The 23739-nt window shown below is 39.1% G+C and overlaps 1 protein-coding gene across 5 annotated transcripts in view; it reads right to left on the reverse strand.

Annotated features, from left to right (window-relative positions):
- Positions 1-4752: 4752 nt before the first annotated feature.
- The window catches only part of KCNQ5 (potassium voltage-gated channel subfamily Q member 5), a gene marked incomplete at both ends in the record, with an annotated part of 479225 nt that continues 460238 nt past the window's right edge, over positions 4753-23739 (reverse strand). For all 5 annotated transcript variants that reach the window (XM_084228523.1, XM_084228521.1, XM_084228524.1 and 2 more), the window contains 3 exons: positions 4753-5715; positions 6563-6689; positions 8955-9086. In XM_084228523.1, the coding sequence (XP_084084649.1) occupies positions 4753-5715; positions 6563-6689; positions 8955-9086 (1222 nt within the window). The remainder of the gene's footprint in view (positions 5716-6562; positions 6690-8954; positions 9087-23739) is intronic.

Genomic DNA, 23739 nt, shown 5'->3' on the forward strand with positions numbered 1-23739 from the left:
ATCTCATAATCATAGCTCTGAACCCACAAGGAAACAACCACTCTGTCAGAACTAAGTGGGGTAACGGGTGTGCCGCAGCTAGCCTGTAACTGCTCTCAAGAGCCAATTAAAAAATGTTCACTTTTTAAATACACAGACATTACCAAAAGTTAAATTATACACAATGAGGCAAACTGTAAAGTATAGATAACTATATAGATAACTGTACAGTAATAAAAATTTAAAACTTGTAATTTCCTATTTACCCCATTATATTATTCAGTGCTCTTGAGGCTGTTAAATGTGCTGTTAAATTAATTGCAACTCTTAAATCCACGGAGAAAATGCTATCAAATGGTTAGCTCTTCCTATCTCCACTCTCAGCAATGTCACGTTGATAACTGGGAATCAGTCATGGTGGAAATATTTACACCACAAGAATTGGCAAACACTCCAAAGTTGGGCTTTTTTACTTGCTTGCTTGTTAAACATTTACTAGCACACCACTAATTGGAACCAATGAAATTCAAGTAAAAACAAAACTGTAATTCTGTATTTAGAGATACTGCAATATATAGGGGAGACCACACCCTAGTCACCCGCCAGTTCTACCATATCAGCTTACTCAAGGCAGCAAATTCAGAGGACTTCTCAGGGCTAGAGAGAGTGCAGGGATGGAATGGGGACGGAAGGACCACACTGTCCAAGTTCCAATCCCATTGCTGTGCCCCAGTCATAAGAACTCGTTCAGTTAGAGTAGAAAGTTAGCTTCAAGTGTCTAAGCAAAAAGGAAGAGTTAATGGTTTTTGAGATCCTAGATGAAAATTCCAAGGGTGGTCAGTCAATCTTCAGGCTGACTGAACCCACAGATATGTGGTTGGTTGTAGGTTTTCAGATGATTTCTTATTTCTTTCTCTTCCCATCTCTCAGGTCTGCCTTCCTCTGTATTCCCAGGAAACCTGGAACTGTATTCCCAGGAAACCTGCCTTTTGTGATTACACAATAGTCAGGGATTTATCCTTTCTCTTTAAATAATTTGCTAGCAACCTACAAGAAAGAACTTTTTCCCAGGAGTCTCAACAAAAGCCCCAGGGCTGGCTCCTTCTTGGCTGTAAGTGCTGAGGGGGCAAGACAGGCCCCTAGTCTGGAGGTGGAGAGGAATGCAGAGCTCTGATGGTCAGCTGAATCATGGGTCCACTCCTGTGTGGGGATCAGTCCCACACAAGTCTCATGAATTGAGTAAGGAGGGGAGTTTCCAACCTCTCCACAGAAACAAGTTACTTGAGAGCAGTGCATAAATCATGGTTGCGCAACACTGCAAAAACAGATTTTTATATTTTAGCCCCAAATCTGTATAGTTTGATTGAATGGATTGCAAATCAAAATTGGTTTAGAACCAATTATTTAGTTGCAGATAAAAACAATTCACACTCACTGTTTACAGATATCTTTTTAATGTTTTACTTTAAAACAAATAATCCCAGTAAAAGAGAGCAAAGAAAATTACATTTTAATGGTAGCTTGAAATGGATACGATATTCCTGATCTATTTGTTTTCAGGAAACAGACAATTGCATTGTCATACATGAATTTTAGAACTGCTCACTTAAATGCACATAATTATATTAAATAAATTTCTCTTACAAAAACACAGCCATGTCATTTAAGGCAAAATATATCAGCTTCTGGGGAGATAAATTAACATTTATGATATTTTCAGATTGAATGAAGTGATCAATTAATCTAGTTGTTCAGGTTCCATCATTCCTTAAGTTTTGTTTGTAAATGGGCTTGAGGATTAGTCATTTTGTGCCTGATTTCCTCCTCTCAATTATGTTTGGTTTACCTGCAAATTAAGGACTTTCAGAATTACTGCGTCAATGGGAGGTGAGAAAGGCACCTTAGAACAGGAGAAATTGACTTAAAAACTCAATGAAGTATCTTACTTTAAACAAAACTTGTAATCTACAGATATTAATTTAGTTGAACAAAATGCAAACATTTAGATCAGACATAGCAATTTTTTTTTAGTCAACCTCATACAAGGGATGTTTACAATTAAGTGTTAGTTTGATCAACCCTACATATTGAAGAAAGCAGGAAAACTTGAACTGAGAAAACACGTGGCTCCTCAGTGCTCAGCTAAATTGTGCTTCAAGACACCCTTTGGGATTGACCAATGGGACTTTGCTAAGTATAAATGGGAGACCCCTCTCAACTGCACAGAGGGACACAACAGACAGAAGCCTACAGTTTTCACACAAAACAACTGTCTTTTAACATCCAAAATTTTTTGTGCTAGAGTAAGTTAGACACAAAATGGTCATGGCTTCAATGCAGAAAAGTTCTTCACAATGTTGTTTATCGCATTTTTCTATGATTAAGACCTCAGTCATGTGCTTACGTTTTGTTTCTGAACCTTCGGTTTTCAGCAACACTGGATGAACTGTTTTGTGTTTGAGGCCTAAAGAGGCCTATGGAGGGGATCTCCAATACATTCAGAATTCCTGCTGCCAGTGGGGTTTGACCCAGGACAGAGTATGTCCAAGAACTGGTGCTGAGTTGCTGCCTGCTTCCTCTTCCTTAATTTGTATTTGGAGAGAGCCTGCCAAGCACGTGGCAAGTGTCTGGCTTTAGGTCAGTGGAGGTGTGCGTATGTGTGTATGATCTCCTTGGGGTCACTTCGGATCAAGTGGAGACACGGTGGATGAAAACCCACCGTTTACAATTTACTGTTTTGTTTTGAAAATGAAAATAATTATTTTAGAAGCTTGTTAAAGTTTTTTTAAACTGGTGTATAAAATTTAGATTCAATCTTCTGGGTATCTCCAGCAGCCAAGAAGATTTTCTGAATGACACACTCCAGGGGGGCATGCTAGAATACAAGCAAGGCGAGAAAAGGAAGCTTTTAGAATCTCTGTGTTTATCAAAAGGGGCAAGGATTTTAAAACACTGAGAAGTAAATTTTAGGTAGACTGTAGAAATTGTTTATGTGGGGACAGAGACTGATTAACATATGGTGAAGTTCAGAAACAAAATAGCAGGAAATGGATAAACAGCTAACAGAGAAGAAAAGTGGAGGTAGCAGCAGGGATGGAGAAAGCTGGCCAGTGGGGAGTACTGGGTGAGACTGGCAGATTTCAGGGTCTCTTTCATTGGCTAGCCGGTTGAAATCCCTGCTCATTCTTTCTGGTTGCTGGAGAAGTTTTTCTGTAAGCAGCACTCTCTGTCAAGGAAGGAAATATTCCTTAAGTTCTCCTGTGCTAGAGTTTAACAGATTTGAAGTGCTATTTCTTTTCTCATTGCCTTTTAAAGCCATGGCCTTGGCTGAAGTTCTGAAGTTCTGAGACAGCTAGACTGGTTTCTAACAAGTGGTCAGTGCTGCTTGCTTTCTGGCTCCCCTTGGAGTTTTTGCCGCCATGCTGTATTTCCTCTGATTAGCAGACCCTGGTTTCTAACTACAAATGTTTATACCAGGAAACAAACCAATACTTTCAGATTTGGGGCAAAATTCTTGGGGAGAATAAAATATGTTCACTACAGTATAAAAAGTAAAGGAGGTTTAGTTTTAGCCTTTCATATGCAGAATGTACTACATAATAGCAAAAACCATTCAGGGCATTTTAAAAATAAATACCTTGCAAAATTCTGTTTATATATAAGAATGGATGTCTAGGTAGTTGAATTCCTTAGCAATAATGATTTTTCAAAAAATCGAGTTCTCTGATTTTGGTTTATTTCTCTCCCTCTCATTGCCCTTTGGAGGGAGGTGGGGGATGATTTTCTTTAACTTCACTTACTTTCTGGTGTTGTATCTGGATTCTTTTCGAGCCTTTTCCATCTCGGTCTCATTCAGACCTGTCACTCGCTGGGGTCCTGCCTGTCTAGGAGCTTAGCCGGAATGGGTGCTCACGTTTCCCCCTTTGAGGGCAGTACTGACAAGTCTGGAAAGGCACCACCGCAGAGAGATCCTCCCAGCCACACTGGTCTCCCCACTGCTTGGGTGGAAGTCAACCTCTTAGAAAGCTGACGTTGCCATCAGGGAATATGTTTCCATGAAGTTGAATGTGTCAAATAGTTTCTTCGCCCCACTGGCCCTGAATTTTATTATTTGCACATTTTCTAATTGAAGAACATTCTCATCATAAAGAACAACATGAAAATGATGTGCAAAATTGCTTGCTACAGCGGCAAATCACCAAAGCACACAAATTGACATTCAAATTACATTAATAATAAAATGGCTGAATAAGAATGCGTTGGCAAATATATCTTGAAATAAGCAGCCATTTCTATTATTCCCAAATTCTGCTTTACTCAACACCTTGTTAGCAGTTGTTGATGATAGTCATTGTGTTTAAATATACATCATAGCCGAATTTGAGAAATGTATTTTGTATTTAATCACAAAGCAGAAATGCCTGAAATTTGAAGGTGTTTACTCTCATAATTTAAAAATACAGAGTCAAATCTTTGAAGTGACCCAATCTGGACATTTTCACACACCCCATAGCATTAACAGTGTTTGGTTTCTCAGGATTTTTAATTCAAGGTACGTTAATAAACGACTGGGTTAATGTTGATGTACCTTGGAATTTCAGCCATCCCTAAACATGCATTTTCATGCAATTAAAAGATAACGAGCTTATAAACTGCCTTTCATGTTCTTCCTGACTCTTGCAATTTCAACTTTTTAGAAGGACTTTCAAAATAGTTCATGCAATGATATGTATGGCTAAAGGAACTGCTATGCCTAGAAAGGAAATGAGGAACTTATTTCAGTTTGACATGAGGCAAGCTGAGGGCATCTGTACTTTCTCCTGCCTTACAAATGCTCTGAGATGATCGTGACCTTCCAGTCCTTAGTGAGTCTGATGCAAAAGCAGATTCCCTGGCCGGCTGTGGCAAGGTGTCGAAAGTGTCTGTCTCTGTCTCTTCAGGACCCACTTCTTCATCAGTTATAAACAATTTGGATTCCCTCCATTTGGGATAAAAATCTTGGCTGCCTCTGGAGCCACTTGACTCACTCCCTGAAAGCTGTATATTCAGTTCTTCTGTTGACCTGATCAGGTTTTGAACAGACAAAGATTTGCCCAAGTCCTTGGGCACCACGGGGCGGACAGACAACAGAGTTTCTCCTCCCATGTCAAAGCTCTTCCTCAGAGAGCGGTCCTTTGTCAGATTTGACTGTGCAACCTGAACCTTTTCCTTGGAGGCAACAAGGCAGGTGGTGACATCAGAAATGCTTTCCTGTAAGCCTGTGGGGTTTGGGTGTAGTGTCTCTGGCCTGGGCAGATGCTTGATGGCTGGGAGAGGAGGCGGGATCTGTAAAGTTGTTGGGGCTGCTGGCTTGGGTGCCACATTTATTTGGTTTGCAATGTTGTTGCTGGATGCCATGGCAGAGCCATCACCTTGACTCATGGCCGCCTGCGGTGCTTGACTGTGCATAGTAGGGCTAAGTGTGTAGAAAGTCTGAGCACTGAACTCATTTGGTGTCAGAATGAACTGCAGGCCTCGAGAGATGTTGGCACTCGCTGATCTGGATAAGCAGCCACTGTTTTGTGCGGAATTGGACAGGTCTTTGCTGTCCACAGGGCTTTGATAGTCAGATGTCTGTTCACATTCAAAAGGGGGGATCTGGAATGAGGCCAAAGTGAGGGCTGAGGCTGAGCCTTTCCGGAGGACTTGTTGATATATGTCTAGCAGGCAATCCAGCTTTGATTCAATGGACTGTACCTAAAAATGGAGAAAAGAGTTACATGTGAGTGTAACTGTTATTAAGAATGGCTTCACTTGGATTAAAAACAAAGTCAGGGTGTGTCAATACAGGTTAATGTTGAATATAAAGTATAATGCAGTCCTGACCCTTAGTATCTTCTTAGAACACAACATCTAGCTGTGGTAGGGGAAGGGGAGGACTCAGGAGGGGATGGATGCTTTGATCTCTACATAATCTCCATCAGCAACCATTCCCTGCATTCTTTAAAATGGATAATTAACGTCCTCAAAGACTATATAAGCACTATACAAATGCAATTCGAAGACTCCTCAGTGCAATTGGACTGCCTTTCCTAACCCTATTTTGTGAAGATATTTAAGGGCTCTAATGCACTCTATTAAGTTCAGGGATTCTGAACTTAAAAATAAAGGTACAAAATGCTCCTGAATTAATACTCGGAATATTTATGAATAACCTGGAGGAACAATTTGATTTCTGGAAAACTGTCTTTGTATGAGAAGACAAAATCTCAGGGTTCACAAACATTCGGTATACTAGTGAGGTTTTTTCTTTTTAAAGAATAACCTAAAAGAGAGACAATGAAAACAACCAAAACACAAAATGAAACATAGACCTTTGTTATTTTACTGTTGAAAATCAAGTATTAATGAGATAAAATTTTCCATTTCTTATATGCAAATCCAAGTGTTTAAGAGAATACTGTCTATACAGAAAGTTCACCTTAATTCACTCTTTCTTGATTTTATTACCTTTTCTATGTATTATTCACTCACATGCATCCAACTGCCTCAGATCAGTTTTGGTTGAAAAGTTAAAAATCAAATGAATACAATTGAGTTGTACCTGTTTTTCAACCTTGACCACTCGGCCGAGCATACTGAGGTCATCGGTGGTCTCATGTTCTGCTGTTATTTTCTCTCTACTCTTCTTATCTGATGTGATTTGTCCTTTTCCAAGAATTTGATCAACACTATCAGAGAAAAAGGAGATCTGATTATGAGTCTGATCAGGGAGATTGCCCTAAGACAGAATGAAGTGTTTTGAAAAGAAGATTAAATACAATTATCTTTAATTTATATAAGCAAAAATAAAAATCTACTTGTTCCAGTTGATGTGCTTATTTTCTTAACATGAGAATTGTACATGTGATTGATTTGCTCACCAAGATCCATGATTAAATCACTGTGGATAATCTTCTGGAGGCAAACTTGACCTAAACTACAAAGTAATTGGTCTATTTCATCTCCCACTAAGCATTTCCTGAATTCAGCTACTTGAAATATCACAAAATCATAATTATGTTCATTTTATGTTAATAGAACAGATTATTCAATGAACATTTGCTGTACATTTGATAGGGGGGAGATAGGCAGTTAAAAAAAATCTATAGTTTCTCATCCATTCCAAAGAACACCTGCACCCCTATGTTTATAGCAGCACTATTTACAATAGCTAAGCTTTGGAAACAGCCCACGTGCCCAAAAATAGATGACTGGATCAAGAAGATGTGGTACATATATACCATGGAATATTACTCAGCATTCAAAAAAGATAAACACATGCAATTTGCAGCAACATGGATGGCGCTGGAAGGGATCATGCTCAGTGAAATAAGCCAAACAGAAAAAGAAAAATACCGGATGGTCTCACTCATAGCAGGAATCTAGAAAACTTAAATAAGGGACCAGGAAAATGAATAACTATAAGAAAGTGAAAATCAAAATCAACAAAAAACTATGAACCAGAGACACTTTTTGGGGGGTGAGGGGCGGGAGGGGAGGGATTGGGGTCAGAATGGGGGGGGCTGCAATTGTATGGGGAATATAAAAATAAAATTTATTATTTAAAAAAAAATAAAGTATATGATAAAAATAAAAAAAATCTATAGTTTCTGTCCTTTGGAATTCCAATTGGACAATATACGCAATATGAAGTAGAAACTTAAGATTACTTCTGCAAATTCTGAAGCAATTCAACTTTCTCAAAATCTTGGGAGCTGTAGATAGTTCTATTTAAGGATTAGCCACCTAGGCAGAGATTATACCATGACCACAATGAGTTAAAAACAATTTCCAAGGAGAGTTGAACAGCTTAAATGAGAATTATTTTCTTTTTTTTTTTTGGGGGGGGGTGTGTGTTTTAGAACAAAATTATCAAGAATATTGATTCAACTTTCCAGATAACTTTGTCTGCACAGAAATACAGGTAGAACCTACTTTCTGCCATGACATCTAATCAATTAAACTTCAAGGACTATTAAACCCCCCAAGGACTGGGGTATGAATTTCTGGATGTCCACAGTTCCTGGCACACATAGCATGGTCTATAATTATGAACAAATTGTACTTTCTATAATTGATGAACAAGCATTTTACTATGTATATGCCTCACATTGGACTAAATGTGCTGTGAACATACAAACAAATGTTTAAGATTCAGTTCTTATATTTTTAAGAACTATTCAATCACAAAATCACAGTGATTTTTGACTGACACAAGACTTTTAAGAAACTGAATTGACTAAATATTTAACTTCAAGGTAACAAAATCAAGAATATGGTTGCACTAACAAATTGAATTCCTTTCTTTTAATGAAGCAGTAAGATGCCCCCTAGAAAGGTAGTATGTATCGAGCAAGAAGGAACGGCTCTTTCTTAGTCAAGAACAAGGAGAATAAACTTGCAACCAGAAACAATACAAGAATAACCATTCATTTTGTTGGTCTTGACTCTGGCACAGCATACCAAGATTATGAGTGCTTTTATGGTCTATAGTAGACTCTAGAGGCTGTAGAAGCTCTGAAGGAAAGGTTTGTCTTTGGGGGTGGATAGTTGGGTGAAGTTTATGAAGGAGAAAGACTAGCTTATTTGTGAAGGATGGAAGGATTTAGATAATAAAAACCAAACAAACAGCAGCAGCCATCATTCACATGACATCAGCACAAGCATTAGCACTTACTGAGCATTCAGTTAACTCATTCAGTCTTCACCACAATTCTATGAGGCAAGCACTAACATTATCCTCATTTAATAGGTAAGAAAACTGAGGAAACTGATAGAAACTTTTAATGTCTGATTTATAGTCTGAAATAAAAACAGTGTTATAGACAAAATAGTTGTTTATTATAAATTAGTAAGAAATATGGAATTCAAGCATTTTCTCTACTACAGAAAAGTCCTTCCCAGATAGTTTCTGTGCCTATTCCTTTACAACAAATAACACTTTCATTGCTTACCGGGTTTGAAGACTTTTAATTCTACACAACATGTCCAGATGACCAGCAGAATATTGTTCAATGACATCTTTTACATCATATGGGCGTAATGTTTCTTTAAATTTCCGTTTTGCAACATGAAATTTCATAATTCTGTAACAGCAACATATTTAATATTAAGTTCCATAGCTTCACTAAAAGAAGTTAGCAAAATAGTTTACTGGTAAATGTACGGAGTCCTGGGGAAAACAAGTCATGTGCCAAGTTATTTTAGACTTTCTAGAAATGCAACATGAAAGCCTAGGAAATGAGTAGATGATTAAAGACTATCTTGGGTGAGGCGCATCTTGAGGGTAGGACAGCACACCAGAAAAAGGACTAACTACCAAGTGTTGCATCTTTTTAATGTCTGCTGAAATCCTGAACTGAAATCAAAGTCAAGAAGATGCAATCCTGCCTTTTCCATGTGTCCCCCAGAAGTCCAAGATACAACACCTAATGAGTGTATCCCTTAAAAAACACAAGTTGTTGGGCCTCCCTGGTGGCTCAGTGGTTGAGCGCTGGGTTGCGAAGCTGCCCGCAGCCTCTGCAGCGCCGGTTCGATCCCCGGCTACTCCCCAGCCACAGGAGGAGGGTCCCACATGGCGCGCAGACCTCTCCTGCCGCCCGCTGCTCCCCTCAGCAGTGTACTTCGGTCCTTCTGCCTGCTCTGCTCCCCGCTCTGGCTCTGGTGAATTCTCTCACCCTCCCGCCCTTCTGACTGTACCCAGTGCTTGCATAAATAAATAAAAAAAAATTAAAAAAAAAAACACAAGTTGTTAACATGGTTCTTAATGTAACAATATGCATTTTTTGGAAATGCAGATGTGTCCGTAAACCGCTCTTATTCTCACTAGAGAAATGTACATTTGTAAAGAAATTTATGAAAATTTTGTTTCATAAATCATTTCCGTGGAATACTGCTCACCTACTAGCTAAGTTCCTTCTGTTTCAAACATAGCATATTCATTAACTAAGCTTAGATGTGTAAGATTTTCCAGAATCACAATCACTTGTTACAATGTCTCCCTCAGTATGTACCCTGTGCTTTATTTTTTTAAAAAGATTTATTTTGTTTATTTATGCATATAAGAACTGGGGTATAGGCAAGAGGTGCAGGGGTGAGGTGTGTCTGAGAGGATTCATCAGAGACAGAGTAGGGAGAAAGCAGAACAGGCAGATTGACTGAAAATACTGCTGAGGGGAGCATCAGGCAAGACAGGAGAGGTCTGCTGTGCCATGTGGGTTAGCTCCCTGGCTAGGGATCGAACTCATGCTTCATAGTGCTGAGCCTTAACCCCTTGAGCCACCAGGGAGGTCTTGTATCCTGTGCTTTAAAATAGTATTTTTTTCAATGAATTCCATGCTGCCATAAATAGCTAAACTGCCTAAGATGACTAGTTACTGCAATAATTTGGTATCACCCCTGATGACAGCAAAGAAGCCCAAGATTTTAATGAGTCTGAGCAGCCATACTGTGGGTATAAATGTTAAACCAGTGTCTTTTCAATTGTTTGATCAACATTTATGGATCCCAGACTGTGAAACTGTCAACTAAACCCTAGAAACCAGAATTTATTTTCCCTTAGTGGAAAGTAGGACTATTAGGAGCAAATACAGAGTTTAAAAAGTAAATACTTATGACCTAACCTAAGTGATAGTCCCTGGCAAGGAATTCAAATTGCTTTAATGGTTAAAAAGTCCCAAACTCTATCCTGTAATGACATTGATTTCAAAGTAATTATATCCTAACTATTTCTGAATTCATAAATTCTTACTCTCTCTCTCTACCACATTTTCTGTACCAAATCTCTTCTTTATTCAGAGTACATTTATTTTTTGTTTATAAAGAAGAAGTAAAGTTATTAAGTGACAGTAGGCAAAGGAAATTTGTGTTTTAATTTAACTTCTTAGTATTTAGTTTTGGTCCCAGATCTGTCGACCAACATTTCGATTGGATCTCAGTCTCCAATGTGGAAAACCAAGGAAAATAGTGAAATAGGTATCCTGTGAAATTTTTGACTGTGAGTTGTTATTTTTTAAATATCTGTATCCCCACACTAGTTATCAGCTACATGAAGGTGGAATGGAACGGGCCTTTTTAATTCAACAATCAGTGCTTAATAAACCTTAGCAATTACTACTCTATTTTAACTCATAGTAGTTACTAGTATTATAATTGTATATAATTTATGTGCTCAAATCTCAGCACAGTTCCTGAATCACAATTGAGAGAAACATTTGTTGAGTTAGAGGAAGAAAAAAAAGAGAAGATCCTTGAATCTTGGTAATATTAAGCTTAAACCAAAAGAGCAAAGCAAATAGCCCACAACTCTTCTTTGCTTACCTTCAAAGTAGATAATGGTGCCTGGAATGGCAGGAGAACAGGAAATCATCTTTACTTTTCCTAAGTGGTTTTGGTTGTTTGTGTTTTCAGTGCCATTAACACTTGTTTGTAGTGACTTATCTTCAATAGCATTTGATAAGATATTCTTATCTCCCTTTTATACTAGGGAGATTGCAGTTCCAAAACTTAAGTGACTTTCCCCCAAACAAATAACCAATATGAGCAAAGTCAGCACTAGTTCTGCTTGGTTCTCACCCCAGCATCACCACCTGATTGCCTGCGGCATCGTTTCTGGAGATGCTGAGAAGTTTGACAGCCAACGCTTCTGCACTGGTAGAAGCCCCCCTCCATGTGGAGGGGCAGGCTTTGGCATAAGTCAGAGTGTTCCCACTGGCTGTATGTAGCTCAGGCATCTTGGCAGGTGGGATGCTTTCCCATAGGTGGACCCACATACTCCCAAACTGAATGACCTCTTTTGCCATAATAGGCACTTGGCCTTGTTTCTTGTTAGGGAGTTGAGTGAGGTCTCTATGGTAACTTATTTCAAAGTGCACACTGCTTTACTCTTTTAACAAATATCTTAACAGAAGGAATGATACGATGTCATTCAATAGATAATATTATGTACTAACCCTTACGCAGTCATAATTTATACAGACATATAATTTACTCTCTGTGAGTGAGCAAATTAAAAGAAAACACATGTTTTATAATTTTGATCAATATTAAACAGGAAACTCATCTTTATGTTGTTTCAGTGTGAACAGATGATGACAGATATGCAAAGTAGGGTAGATACAAAATTATTTTTTTTAAAGATTTATTTATGCATACAAGAGCTGGGGTACAGGCCAGAGATGCAGGGGGTGAAAGGATTCACCAGAGACAGAGTGGGGAACAGAATAGGTGGATTGATTGAAATACACTGCTGAGGGGAGCAGCGGGTAAGGCAGGAGAGGTCTGCTTTGCCATGTGGGTTTCTGTCTGGCTGGCCGGGGATAGAACTCGCACTGCAGAGGTTGAGGATTGCTTCATAGTGTGGTGCTTAAACCCTTGTGCCACCAGGGAGGCCCTAGATATTAAATTCTTAATAGGTTTACCATTTATATCTACACATCATATTATTCTTCAGGTGGTATCTCTTTCCTTCAGAGCTTTATTCATACATTTTTTACTGCTTTCATGCATCAGAATTAAATAAACAGTGAAAATTGGATTAATAAGTATCATTTAGGTTATCTGGAGGAGTTCACACAGTGATTATCTGGAGGAGTTCACACAGTTCACACAATGAAATAATTATATTAAAAACAAAAGTAATACATACCTAAAACTCATGACTTCCTAATTATGTTACACGTGTCACTCTCTGTTTTTGAGTTATACTCATCTGTACAGTGGAAAAAACTATTTAACAAAGTTTTACGGTACATCTCTCCCCAGCCTTTTACAGTGATGTTACATCAGTAGCTTGAAATCAGCTATAGTAGAGTATTTATACCACAGAAATTGGTAAACACAACAAATCAGGGCTTTTGCCTTGAGGAGAGCTGGTTGTTAAGCATTTACCAATGCACTGCTGAGTGTATCAAACCATCTTATCAATTAAGGATTGTTTTCTAAAGTGGAGATCAAACAGATTTTCTTAATTGGATTTGCTGTGCATTGAAAAAGAAAACAGCAAAAGGGTCTGATATGAGATATGAAAATCATAAGTCAGGTAATATGCTTTACAAATGTGAAGACAATTTTTAAAAGCGTAAGTAATTTGGAAATCAATAATACATAAAAAGAATGACAATAGTTATTTTGCTTTTGCTTAAGGGCAGCTCAAACATGTACTGGTAGCTCTCAAATCTTTCCCTTCTACTATAATATTACAAAGAACAAACCTTTCAGACTGCAAGTAAGAGCATATTAACTCCCTCCCAAAATCCTTCATTAGTTTCCCATGGCCTATGGGGTAAACATCACATTCCTTAGCACATTCCATGGACTGGCCTCTGCCTCTCTCACCTCATCCTCTGCCACTTCCTCCTTGGAAGTTGAGATTCCAGCAGCAATAAAATATGTGTAGGTCTACAAAACACCATTCAAGCAATTATGTACCTCAATTATTTGCATGCATTCTCTCCGCTTCCTGAAATCTACAATATCTTTAAGATTCAACTCTTCAGTAATTTCTTCATTGGAAATTTCTGTGATTCCTCTAAAGCAGTCAACCACTTGTCTGTTACCTCTATTTTATTACCTACAGACCATGTTGTAATTAGGAGCTTATCTATCAGCCTCCACAGGTCGTAGGAGGCAACCTTCAGGGCAGGGTTAGGTTTTCTCTTTTAATCCAACATTTGGTACAGAGTTCAGTGAGCATGAACAGTTTGTTTACTTTTCTAATTAATTTTTTTTTTTAAAAAGCCGTAACATTTATTGTGTGACTAACTGTTTGAAATCCTTAAGATGAGATGGATGTTGCTACAGCTGCCCTTTGGTGTGGAGGTATCCTCGCTTCACTGAATCCATGCCTGCATCTGCCATATTCAGTTTTTAGATGCTTCCCTTGACAAGCCCTGGTGGTATTTCATCTTTTCTGCCTTTTAGCCAGGCAGCCACATCTGCCACAGGCCGACTTATGAAGGAGGGAGACACAGCAGCAGCACGATAGGAGAAGCTTGTTGCGGGGCTTCCCAAATGATGACGTTTCGTTCCCACAGAGCCAAATACTCCCAAACCATGCCTTTTCCTTCAGATCCCTGGTTTGTTGTTTAAAAGCTCTGCTAAGAATACAGGGTGGGTAACTCAGAGGGAAGGGGGAACGCCCACCTTCTCGCTCCAGATGCTCATCTCTATTCGTTCTTCTGCGTGCAGCCCACACTCCAGCCTTCCTGGATTTTCTTGTTACCAAAATGCTCACTTCTCAGGATTCAGTCTTTGGACTCTACCTAGAATGCTATCCATTCCAGCTTCAGTTCAAGAATTGAGTTCTCTAGGAAGTCTATCCCCACAGAGGTAAATGGCCTTACTCAACTCAAATACATTTTCCTGTAGCAAAATCTGTGACACTGTATCTCACCCAGTACAATTTACTGATGTCAGGGGCTGTGTTGTTCACCCCAACATCTTGCACAATCCCTGGCAAGTATTAGATTCAAAAATACTTGCTGAAGAAATGAATGGGGCTTAGTCACTCTTTAGTTGTTCCAAGGTGTTCTTCAGGCACATTGCAGGGAGAACATAAGAATTTGACTCTCTTCCATGAATACAAAAAAGTTTCTAAAGTAAAAATAAATGCTCATTCATTAGTAGTCAGGATTCTGCCTGATCTAGAAAAGAGTCATTTAAAATAGAGCTTCTTCTGAAAATCAAAAATATAACATTCTCTTCTCTTCAATTATGAGTAAAATTAGAACCCCACAAAGCAACGAAATCACAAACAATAGGATATCAATGAAGAAGGAAGTAGAAAGGCAAAACCACTGATATAACACCAGGCAGGAGTTTATAGTAGAACCTTGTGAGAAGATGCTATTGTCATCTCCATTTTTGCAGGTAAGGAAACTGATTAAGTAACTTCCCTGAGGTTAAACAGCTATTAAGTCAAAAATGGAATTAGAACCAGTCTGGTTGATCTCCTGTTGTTGTTAATATTAAACAAAATAACAACAGAAAAGACATGTTGATATGATACTGCTCTTTCATTCACATGTGCCTGGCACATAGTAGGTGCTCAATAAAACTTTGCAAAGTGACTAACTTGTTCTTACTGGTATTGTTGGAAGGCCCTTTGGAGGACTAACAAAGACTGAGGAGGAAGTTACACTCTTTTCTGTTCATGAGGTTAAATGGCATCATTGGAGCTAAATAGCAGCAAAGAACAAAAACGCTTTAGGATCAGTTTCCTCTGGTGCGTCCCTAAGAGGCTAGGAGCCTAAGAGGAAGAAACCTATGCACAGAGCTGACATGCCCCAGTCAGACCACTAGAGGGGGGAAAAGATTCACCAAAAACTTAGTAACAGCTTAAAACTGCAGGAAGTTGCTCATACAATTTTCTGAGCAGGCAGAAATAACTAACTCAAAGTTAAATGCTGGGTAGAATATATCTATATTTACACACAAACACATGTGCACTTATATGGAAATGGAGGTGCATTTGTTGTGCTGCCATGAGTTATAAAATCTTGCAGAAGTTTTATTCCAGTCCTCCAAGTCAGGGTAAAAACATTGCATATGAATATGCAGAGATAAGAACGATTAGAAAACAGAAGCAGCAGTGACTGCTGCCACCACCAAACAGATGGACGCCCCGGCCAGCAGCCAAGCCTTGTGCGGGGCGGAGAGGGCTCAGCCAACTGTGAACTGAAGCAGCTTGATTGACTGTCAAGACAGCAGTACTTCTCAAGCTTGGCTGCTCATTGTAGTTAGCTTGGGAGTTTAAAAAATACCGGTGTCTGGGTCCTACCTCCAGAAATGTTGTTTTAACTGATCAGAGACTCTATAAAACTCTTCAGGTGGTTCTGAGGTGTGGCCAAAATTAAGAACACTGAAATGAAGGCAGGATAGGAAGGTGGGGGCAGAATGATCTCCAGAATCCCAGCCTCCATGCAAAGAGGTGATGGTGGGTTTTGCTAATCAGTCTTTTAAGTCACAAGTCAGACACATAAGGCAGAGTCAGTGCACCTTGTGTCAGGTCTCTAATCAGAACTCAGATGCTCCCTGCTCCACCTTCCCTGAGCAAAGCCTGAGGTTTCAGGTAAGAAGTAGTTAAGAAGTGCCATTACTTTTTCAAAGGACAACTTTGAAGCGAGCACCAGTGTGGTACATCCATTCATTTATTCATGCATCAGAGATTTATGAATTACCTACTATGTTCCAGGCTCTGTCTAAATGCCAGGGATTGATGATGAAGAAATGAACCCTGTCGTTTAAGCACTTCCAGTTTAGTAGGGCAGACAGGCAAGCAGGTAATATATTCTGTTTTGTGAAGGGAAGGTGGTGGGAAACAGGCTGATGTGGGAGCAAAGAAAAGGGCTTAATCCAGGTTGGTAGAGATGAAAGGAAATGATTTCTAGAGGAATGACAGGCCTCTACCTACTTTGCCCCCCACCCCCATTCCTAGGGATATGTTACCAAATTTCTGCAGAAACAGTCCCTTTCCCCACATCTTGTTTTTGGTGTGGGTGTGTGTTTCTCTTCTCTTAGCTGTCTTTTTAATTTACGTTGCTTAGGTGGATCAGTTTACTGACTTGCATTCCATATCCCCCCTCTTTCCCAATTTGGAAACCCCTGATTTCTGACTCTGTGAGAAGCACAGCATCTATCTGTCTTAAAAGCATGGGATCTAGGGCTCATTTTTGTGGTAGCGCAGAATCTTTTGATCACTGACTCTCTCCCAAGGCATCACTGTCTTTCAGAGATTGGTCAAGGGGTGGTGTTGATCATGCAACAAACTCAGCAGATGACTGGCACTATGGAACTTGATAACTTGGGCCACTACGGAAGGAACATGTATTACTTATTTGGAAAATTTATGTATTTTCCTGTTAATACATAACCATGACTCAATAATACATATTTTCATTTGTGTATACAGTATTTAGACCTTGAAAACCCTTTAGAACTAGCCACAGAATTATATATCCCAGACTCCTGTACCCTATTCTTATCTTAGTTTGGCTACTGGTGTTTGGCTAAGGAACCCCAGTTTCATTTTCTTGCTTTTAACTCTTGATAAAGACTTGTAAATTAGTTTCACTTATATACAGTCTCTCAGCCGCCCTAACTGCTAAGAGTCAGCAAATGGTTAACTTTCCTCCTCGATTTGTGGCGCTGATAAGGTAACTAAAATTTTGGGATTTTGTTTTCCTAGAAGTATAAAATCTTATATAAACTTTTAAAGTGTGAAACAAATAAGTAAATAAACAAAGTGCTCATACATGTTAATTGCTCTTAAATAGTTTTAGTCATGGTATTGAATAAGACATTCAGTTTGAATTACAACCAAATAAAAGGTTAAAAATTAGATGCTGCAAAGTAAGTGAATTTTAGTGAAAACATCATTTAATGCAGCCTCAGAGATATTGTGGGCACAAGCAATTATCTTTAAAACAGAAACAAACAAAAAGAACATTTCAGGGAATATATTAGCTGATTTTAAAAATATGTGCTAAGTGATCCATAAAATGTTCTTCTAGCAGAGTCCTTTACTGTAACGTGTCATTGACTTGGCTGTCAAGGATGTCTTACTAGTGACTTGCAAACAAAGACTCATCACCTCTGCTAAAATAGCAGAGATGCCATCAGCAAAATTAAGAACTGGTGATGATTAAACAGCTTGTAAATTTAACAAAAACCCACAACGGCAAATATGTGCCTCTTCTTCTCTATTTGTGGAGTGTTCTTGTCTGAAGTGAGATTTCAGAAGGATTCAGAGTTGAGGATGCATTTTAGGGGATGGTCAAGAACATTTCCACACATGTCTTTCAGAAAAGGAAGAACATGAGGCAAGCCATTGGATAACCTTTTGATCCAACCCAGGGTTACAGAGAGGCCTGATTTGCATACCCACCTCAGAAACGCTGACATATCATCTGTGGTTTTTCTCTTTGCTGATCAGATCTGAGCAATTTTAGAAAAGTTGATGAATCTTTGCTAGTTATAAAGATGTTTTTGACACCTGTCTATACTCCTATTGGAGTAGAAGTGTCGGATCTCTTATTCAACAGTGTGCTGTTGACAATTTGTCTTCAAATCCTTTTGCTCTATTGCATTTTCCTCCAAAGTCACTGATGACTTCCGTGTTGCCATTTTCAAAGGCTCTCCTTACCCTTTGTCTTCTTGACCTCTGAGCAGAATTTAACACAGTCAGCCATTGCCTCCTGCTTGATTCTGTGTTGACTGTTTTTTCTTATTACTTCCACACTCTCCCTGGGGTGAGACTTGTATAAACCATTGATTTCTGTACTAATGACTACTATTTTGTCCCCATTCCAGGTTTTTCTCCGGGGCTTCAGATCTAGGGATCCTGCTGGGCCCTGCTGTGACCCCTCAAATTCAGTGCGAGGCACCATGCCCGGTGTCTATCTAAGCCAGCTTCTGTCTGAGCAGGTGCCCAGATATATCTTCCTTAATTCTTTCTGCTCTTTCACTCCATTGTCTCCAATCAGTACATTTCCAAATCTTATCATTTTTTGCCTGAAGAGCTCTGAAATCCTTCTTCACAGTCCTTTATCATAACTCCTGGCTCAGGTTCCCAGCAGATCCAGATATTGTAACATGAGTCCTCCCTTCCTAATTAATCCATCCATTACTCTGCAATCAGAGTCATCTCTCCAAGTTTTGAAGAAAGCACCATTCTGATACATTCACTTCTTTAACACAGCCAATGCCTCCATACATTCGTGCTTGTTATTATGGTTCCTGCTCCTATCCTCAGCCTCACCTCTCCTCCCCTTATCCCTTTCTATCACATACACTTTCTAATACTCTTACCTCTGGTTCCTACCACCTACACACACACACCACCAATAACCTATGTATCATACATATCATGTCTACCACACCTCTGCTTGCATATCCCTTCTTCCAGAAAGCCTTCCTGGATGCCACCTCCCACATAAGTGCTGACATTTTATCTGCCCAAGTGTCCTGGATTTCTTTTATTATAGTGATATGTTGCTCTGCACATTAATTAACTTTTCGGGGAACACCTTATGACTCTAATTAGGGACTCATCTTTCTTGTTAATGTTTGTCCCCATGCCTAGTGCAGAACAGAAGCTCAGTATGGATTTTCTGAGTGTAAGGCCCTCTGGGAGGAACTTTAAAGAGTCTGTTGTCACGCCTCTGTATGGGTAGGGAGAGAGAGGAGAGGTAATTTCCACCCCTCACAGTTGTCTTATTTCTTGGGAGGTTTCCTGGAAGGGCAGCAAACTCACCTAGAGTACAAGGGGGAGAGGTCTAATTGGAACATTGCTTCATGGTTGGGTGAAAACATTGTTTTCCCATCCCAGGTGGCAAAACTTTGAGTAATTCCTCTGACAGGTGGCAAGGAAATTACTGACAGTGTTTCCTGGGGAAGGAGGTGCAGGCTGGCAAGACTGGTTGGAACTGAGCACCCCTCAGATGAGAGAAAGAAGTGCTCCTGTCTTGTGAGGTACCATGGGAGCAGGTGGAGCTTGGGAGAAGGTCTGGCCAGAGCAGAGGAGGGGAAGTGGAGGCCACAGGCTGGGAAGGCACTAAGGAACTCTGACAAGTGGAAGGTTACAATAGCTGACATCTGCGTAGTGCTCACTCCCTACGTGCTCGGCATTGTTTGATGTGCTCTGAGAATGTTATTTAATCCCACTCTAATCCTACAAGGTCAATACTATTACCACCCTCCCTTTATTAATAAGGAAACAAGGCAGAGGGAGGATGTTGCTCAAGGTTGCAGAGACTTGTTTCTGGGGTCATCTCTCTTGAGCAGCTCTAGGGAGGGTGGGGTCAGGGCCAGAGTTAGCTAAACGGTGCCAGGAAAGTTGGGCTGCAGCTTCAAGTGAAGAGTTCTTTGAGTTTTCATCCCAGACTTTATTTATTCATTCAATCCTTTAGAAGGCTGATTTGGCGTGGGAAATAAAAAGTTTCATATAGGGCCTCCCGGTGGCGCAGCGGTTGAGCGCTGGGTTGCAAAGCTGCCCGCAGCCTCTGCAGCACCAGTTCGATCTCTGGCTGCTCCCTGGCCACCGGAGGAGGGTCCCACATGGCGCACAGACCTCTCCTGCCGCCCGCTGCCCCCCTCAGCAGTGTACTTCGGTTCTTCTGCCTGCTCTGCTCCCCGCTCTGGCTCTGGTGAATTCTCTCACCCTCCCACGCTTCTGACTGTACCCAGTGCTTGTATAAATAAATAAATAAATCTTAAAAAAAAATAAAAGGTTTCATATAAGTGAAGCGTAGCAGGTCTGGGCTTATTACATAGAGATTTTAAGAGAAGTGAAGAACATGATTCAGTCAACAGCTTCTCAAGGTCATTTCTCTTCAAAGTAATGAGTGATCTCCTCAGGTTGTTTTGGGTCTCTTCACAAAAAACAAAAAAAAAACAGAAAACAGGTATGGTGTTCTGATCCATTTCTCGATGAGTGACAGAAAACATGTTTATAGCAACGAGCTGACTAGAGAACAATTGCTGTTGAAGATCTCATTAAGAGTGGCTTTGATTCTGGATGTAGAGATTCTATGAAAAAAATACTGGTAAGAAGAGGGAAGCTTTCCACTGTAACATTTCCACTGTAACATTTATATATAATAGAGCTTTCCCAGGTTGTCCAATCCTTTATATGGCACTTGGATGCTGCCTTGGTGAATGTATATGAGAATTTAGTCAGTTCAGTACAGAAAAAATATTTCTTTTGTATTTTGATTTTTTTATTAATTTATTCCTGTACATAGAAGTGAAGTGATGTTACAATACATAAGTGATTTACACTGTGCAGTAATGTGTTATGAAATAATTTATCTAGAAGTCTTCTGTGTTTTTAAAAATTATTACTCTGTGACTCTAAGTATAAAATTGTATTGAATATGACTTTCACATTTATTTCAAATAAACGAGCGTTTGTTAATTATTGTGTGAAATTTTGCCCAAGATTCATATTTACATAGTGTTTACATGCCAAGGGCAAGCTTGGAAGTTAAGAGTCTATCTCTTCAGATATTCTCAAGTAATCCAGATGTTTGCTATTGTGAAGTAACAAATCCAGGTAATTTATGGGCTGATTTTAATTAAAAATTTTTAAAATCAAATTTTATTGACTTATAGAACTGTGTAATTTGGGAGTATGACTTCCCACCTCAGCATGTGTACATGCTTCCCTTGGCTTCCACCAGACCTCAGCGTCAATGCACCATCACGTTACCCCCAAGTCTCATCCCTCTCTTTTCTGGTGACCACTACATTTATCACAGTCATTTTTGTTGTGTTTTGGCAGTTTTTTTCCTTTGGTTATTTATATTTCACAAGTGTGTAAAACCATCTGGTTATTTTCTTTTGCTCTATGACTTATTTCACCTGGCATAATCACCTTACGATCTACCCATTTTGTTGGACTTATTTTTAACCCAAAAAATTATGTTGAAGTACTTTTTGAACAGCGATAAGAAAAATGGTATCTTACCATGTGATATGGCTGAATTGTATACCCCCTAGTGTCATATGTTAAGACCCTAATCCTCAGTATCTCAGTGTGTAACTATATCTGCCTTTAAATGGAGCCTTTAAAGAGGTAATTAAGGTAAAATGAGGTGTTATGTGAGGGTGTCTGTACAGTCTGACTAGTGTCATTACAAGAAGAGGAAATTTGGCCACACGATGTGTGGGCGGCACAAGGGGAGGCCGCTGAGGACACCACTACAGGTGGTCACCTGCATGCTAGGGACAGAGGCCTCAGAAGAAACCAACCCTACTGACACCTTGATCTTGGACATCGAGGCTCTAGAACTGTGAAAAAATACATTTCACAGTTGTTTGCTTAAGCCACCCAGTATGTGTTATTTTGTGATGGCAGCCCTAGCAAATGAATACCTCACAATATAGAAAAAATGGCGTGTGTAGAATATTCAAAAATTTATCATTTTATTTTCTGACTTCTTTACTACCTTGCCAGTCTTATCTTCCTATTTAGAAATTAATTTCTGAGTGGATAAAAAGAAGTCTCACATTATTTGAATTAAATCATTAACAAGATATAAACTTGTTAAAAATAAGTAGTCTTAGGCCTCCCCAGTGGTGGGTTGAGTGCCATGCTGTGAAGCTGTCCGTAACCTCTGCAGTGCGGGTTTGATTCCCCATCGGCCAGGGAGAAACCCACATAGCGTGGCAGACCTCTCCTGCCTCTCCTGGCCTGCTGCTCCCCTCGGCAGTGTCTTTGGTCCCTCTGCCTGTTCTGCTCCCCACTCTGTCTCTGGTGGATTCTCTCACCCTCCCGCACCTCCGACTATACCCCAGTTCTTGTAAAAATAAATAAATATTTAAAAAAAGTAGTCTTTATTGTCAGAGATGAGTTTTAAAACACATTTCCAGTAATTTTATGCACTTCCACTAAATATTTAGAGAATAATCTGAGGCATGTCTAAAAGAACTATACAAAATAAGTTTTCTTTTGTCTTTTAAAACGACTTTTGGAAATGCCTAAGAATAGCCATTGTTCATCACCATAGAAATTGATGTTATTCATTTAAAAAATGGCTTATAGTACATTTGGGTCCAGAATAGTACAGAGATTGTCCTTAACTATCTCATTGCCTGAGAATCTTTCATCTCACAAATAACTAGAAACTAAAAATGACAGATGATTAGAAAGTGTTAATAGCCAAAAATAAGATTTCCTAGCTTGCTCCTTGTGAATGTAACAGTACTATTTTCCATACTGTCATCATTGAAGTGGATACATATTTTCTGTTACAGATTTTACTTTTGATTTGACTCTTAAGAAGAACTATTATTATTATTATGAGCTACTGAAAGACAAAAGACATGTTTAAATATTCATATTAAATCATCAAACAATAAAAAAATAACAGGGAAAATGCCAAAACAAACTTGCTATTTTTGACATGAGCAATAGATGGCTCACACCTACAATCAGTAATGTTACTATAAAGCACCCTTTCAGGTGAGCTGTATGATGTGGGCATGTTCTGGCAAAAATCATTCCAGTCAACTGATGTTTAGCTTATTGATTTTATTAAACTTAGGAAAAGGAAACTTCTGCATCATGCTCCCTGTAAGATTTAGTGATATATATCTGCAAACTCCTTTCTAGAACTAATTTTATTGACTGATCTCTTAATCATGTGTTTTTAGAAATTAAGTACTATCCCAAGTTAAAGAATTTCCAACTAAGTTACTACTGAACGTAGTTCTATGCATTTCTGGAATTCAATCATTGAAAATGAAACTTAGAAGTGATTAAAAAAACCCCACTAAGTAGAAATTGGCCATGGGGGGAGTAAAACATCCCTCTAAAGTATCACAAAGGAGCAAGCAGAAAACTTCAGAGGTCCATAAAAAAGGAGAGACATACATAATAAGGTTCTATTGAAAATAAGACCCAAGAAGGAACTGAAAAGTAGGAATTCTGCAAAGGACTTTACAAGAATCAGTCAAGTTTGTAGAGGAAGTTATAGGAAAGTAAATCTTAAGCTGCTGCTAAAGTGCTTAGCTCGCAGAATAAACCTATTTCATATATATTTTTTTTCAGCTTACAATTCTTTTTATAGGGAGTGAAGCAAAAGCAGAAAGCTTCAGAAGTCTTGGGAAATGACACAAATTGGGTTAAGTATGACTTTATGAAACTTAATCTGTTCCCATTAGATAAGATTTTACAGCGCTTGCTGCAAGTCAGACTAATATGTGGATGAATGGTACCATATTCACTTTAGTGTCTCT

The sequence above is a fragment of the Talpa europaea genome (assembly GCF_964194135.1).
Source record: "Talpa europaea genome assembly, chromosome: 2".
NCBI lineage: Eukaryota > Metazoa > Chordata > Mammalia > Eulipotyphla > Talpidae > Talpa > Talpa europaea.